The sequence below is a fragment of the Lipotes vexillifer genome, unplaced genomic scaffold, assembly GCF_000442215.2.
Source record: "Lipotes vexillifer unplaced genomic scaffold, Lipotes_vexillifer_v1.1 scaffold311, whole genome shotgun sequence".
In the NCBI taxonomy this organism is placed as follows: domain Eukaryota; kingdom Metazoa; phylum Chordata; class Mammalia; order Artiodactyla; family Lipotidae; genus Lipotes; species Lipotes vexillifer.
The window spans coordinates 7,799,636-7,802,337 of NW_006791012.1; the positions used below are offsets into that span (position 1 = coordinate 7,799,636).

Here is a 2,702-nt window from a genome sequence, read left to right on the forward strand (position 1 = left end):
CCTGCCGCGTAGCTGTAAGTTGGAGGCTCAGCTCTCAACTTCGGGTGATTTTTCTTTGCCATTCTCTCCTCGGGCAAAGTTTCCCGAGCGCAGCCGCGGCCTCAGGGCTTTTGCTTCGGCCCCCGGCGTCCGCACGCGGGGTGCGAGCGCGGCGGCGGCGGAGAGGGGAAGTGGGTGTGCGCACGCAGGAGGGTGTCCGGGAGCAACTCTACCTGGCTTCCCTCCGCCCGCGCTTCCCCGGCCCCTGCAGCCTCCCCGTACATTCTGTTTTTGTTTGTTTGTTTGTTTTGTTTTTTTAATTTTAAATAATCTTTCGTTTTAGGGTCCGCATGCGGGGGTGGGGAGCAGGGCGCCCGTCTTGCTCCCCACCCCCTCCGCCCCCGCCCCCCCTCGGCCCGCCCCTCCCACGGGGGCCGCGTCTGGCGTCTGCGGAGCCCCCCGCCCCGCACCTCCCCCGCCCCGCACTGGCCATTGGCTTGTCCTGGTCTCTTTTTCATGTCCAGCCCCTGATGTGTGTCCATTGGTGTGAGCTTCCCCTTCCCTCCTCCCCTTCTCTCCTGCTCGCCCTGCCCATGTTTTGTGTGTCTCTGTCCATCCAGACTCCTGACGTTCAAGTTCGCAGGGACGTCACGTCCGCACTTGAACTTGCAGCTCAGGGGGGCTTTTGCCATTTTTTTCATCTCTCTCTCTTTCTCTCTCTCTCCCCCTCTATCTCTCCTCTCTCTCTCTCTCTCTCTTTTTTTTTTTTGGCTTAAAAAAAAAAAAAGCCATGACGGCTCTCCCACAATTCATCTTCCCTGCGCCATCTTTGTATTATTTCTAATTTATTTTGGATGTCAAAAGGCACTGATGAAGATATTTTCTCTGGAGTCTCCTTCTTTCTAACCCGGCTCTCCCGATGTGAACCGAGCCGTCGTCCGCCCGCCGCCGCCGCCGCCGCCGCCGCCGCCGCCCGCCCCGCAGTCCACCATGTCTCGCCGCAAGCAAGGCAAACCCCAGCACTTAAGCAAACGGGAATTCTCGCGTAAGTAACCCAATAATAGTAATAATAATTATTAATAATCACAAGAGCGCGCAGGACGAGAAGCAAGAGAGAGGGGGAGAGAGGGGTGTGTGCATGCATTTAAAATTTTTTTTCACGAGAAAAAACCTCCGAGCGTCGGGATAAAAGAGATTAAAGGGAGAGGGGGAAAAAAAACCCAATCTCATCCCATCCCGAACCATAGCCTTATGTACACTTTTGGGATAGCACGAACCTTTTAATTTTATTTAGTTTTATAACAATTTGACTGCTCCTCTTTCCTGCTTTCCTCTGCTTTATTTCGCTTTTCGAAAAGGAATGCAATGATTTCCCCTCCAGTTTTGCAAAATAATGGACAATGCTGTGGATGCTAACAACTCTAGTGCAAACCTAGGGGAGGGAACTGAAGGGGAAAGGGGGGTTGCTTGCACTCACCGTAGGAAGAAAAACGGGGTGTGGGGAGCCCAAGTCTAAAAAAAACAATTCCCAGGGAGAAAAGAGGTGAGACTGGCCCTCGGACATCAGCGCGCTCACGGTCAAGTGTGCACCGGGAGGAAAGTAGTCATCTCCACAATAGTGAGAAAGTGGGATTCTGGGAGGGGGCCCCCGGCGCTCTGGAGTCTCCCGAGTCTAGAGAGGGGCCGCGGCGGCAGGGAGAGCTTGGGCAACCGGGAAGGATGGGAGCAGCGGCCGTCGCTGCCGCCTTTTGTTCCGGCCCGAGGTGGGTGTTTGTCCCGCTGCCTTTTGTGCCGGCTCCTCGCGCTTGCCCTCCCGCGCCGCCGCCGCCGCCGCCGCCGCCGCCGCCGCCGAAGGGCAGGAGCAAGGGACGGGGGCGAGCGGGAGAGGGAGGGAGGGCGCTCTGGCCGCTGTTGCCCGGTTGCCGCTGCCCGCCCCTCCCGGCCGAACCTCAGTGGCGGCGAGAAAACGTGAAAAATAAAATAAAATAAATAAAATAAAACAGAGCAAAATTTCTTGCCCCAAAACAGAAGCCTAACGCTCCGCCGGCCGTTTTCTGCCACGCTCTCCTCTTTGACTCCCCCATCGCCCCCCTCCCCGCAAAAATCTCACAGTCTCTAATAGAGGGGATAAAATACAATTATCCCCTTCACCAAAACCTCTTTAGTTGCAAACTTAGAGCGCCGGCGGCACAGAGAGGGAGCGAGGAACTCCCTCCTCTTACTATTTTTTGGAAGATTTTCAAAAAAAGTGGAAGTGGATTTTGATTGGGAAAAATCTCGTGTCTGAATGTTTACAAGCACCGCGTGTGCGGGAGCCTCCTGCCAACAAACAGACAGAGGACCGAGCGCGGCGCGGCAGCCCGGGAGCGGGCGGCGGCTGCGGCCGGGCCTCGCCGGGGCCTCGCCGGGCCTTGCCGCGCCCCCGCCCCTCCCGGGATCGCCCACCCGGCGCCCGCCACCCGCCCGCTGGCACAGCGGCAGGCCGTGCAGCGACTCAGCGCCAGCCGGGTCGAGGGTCCTCTCTGACCCCCCAGCATAATGCCCAGACCTCCTCCCTGCCAACCCTACTGCGAAATCGGCTGGGGAGAAACTCGGCTTTGCAAAGCATTTTTATTTTGCAGAGCAGCCGTAAAAGAGAGTTCTGTCCGCCCCCTACCCCCGACGCCTCTAGCCCCCAGCTCGGGGAGGCGGAGAGGTCACCACGTGCTTTCCTTGCCCCCCCC

The 2,702-nt window shown here is 57.8% G+C and overlaps 1 protein-coding gene across 6 annotated transcripts in view; it reads left to right on the forward strand.

Annotated features, from left to right (window-relative positions):
* The first annotated feature begins 736 nt into the window (after positions 1 to 736).
* The window catches only part of BCL11A (BCL11 transcription factor A), a 99,615-nt gene continuing 97,649 nt past the window's right edge, over positions 737 to 2,702 (forward strand). For 3 of the 6 annotated variants that reach the window (XM_007464149.1, XM_007464150.1, XM_007464145.1), the window contains exon 1: positions 737 to 1,024. In XM_007464149.1, the coding sequence (XP_007464211.1) occupies positions 970 to 1,024 (55 nt within the window). In that variant the 5' untranslated portion in view covers positions 737 to 969. The remainder of the gene's footprint in view (positions 1,025 to 2,702) is intronic. The other 3 variants (XM_007464146.1, XM_007464147.1, XM_007464148.1) reach the window with 3 other exon arrangements.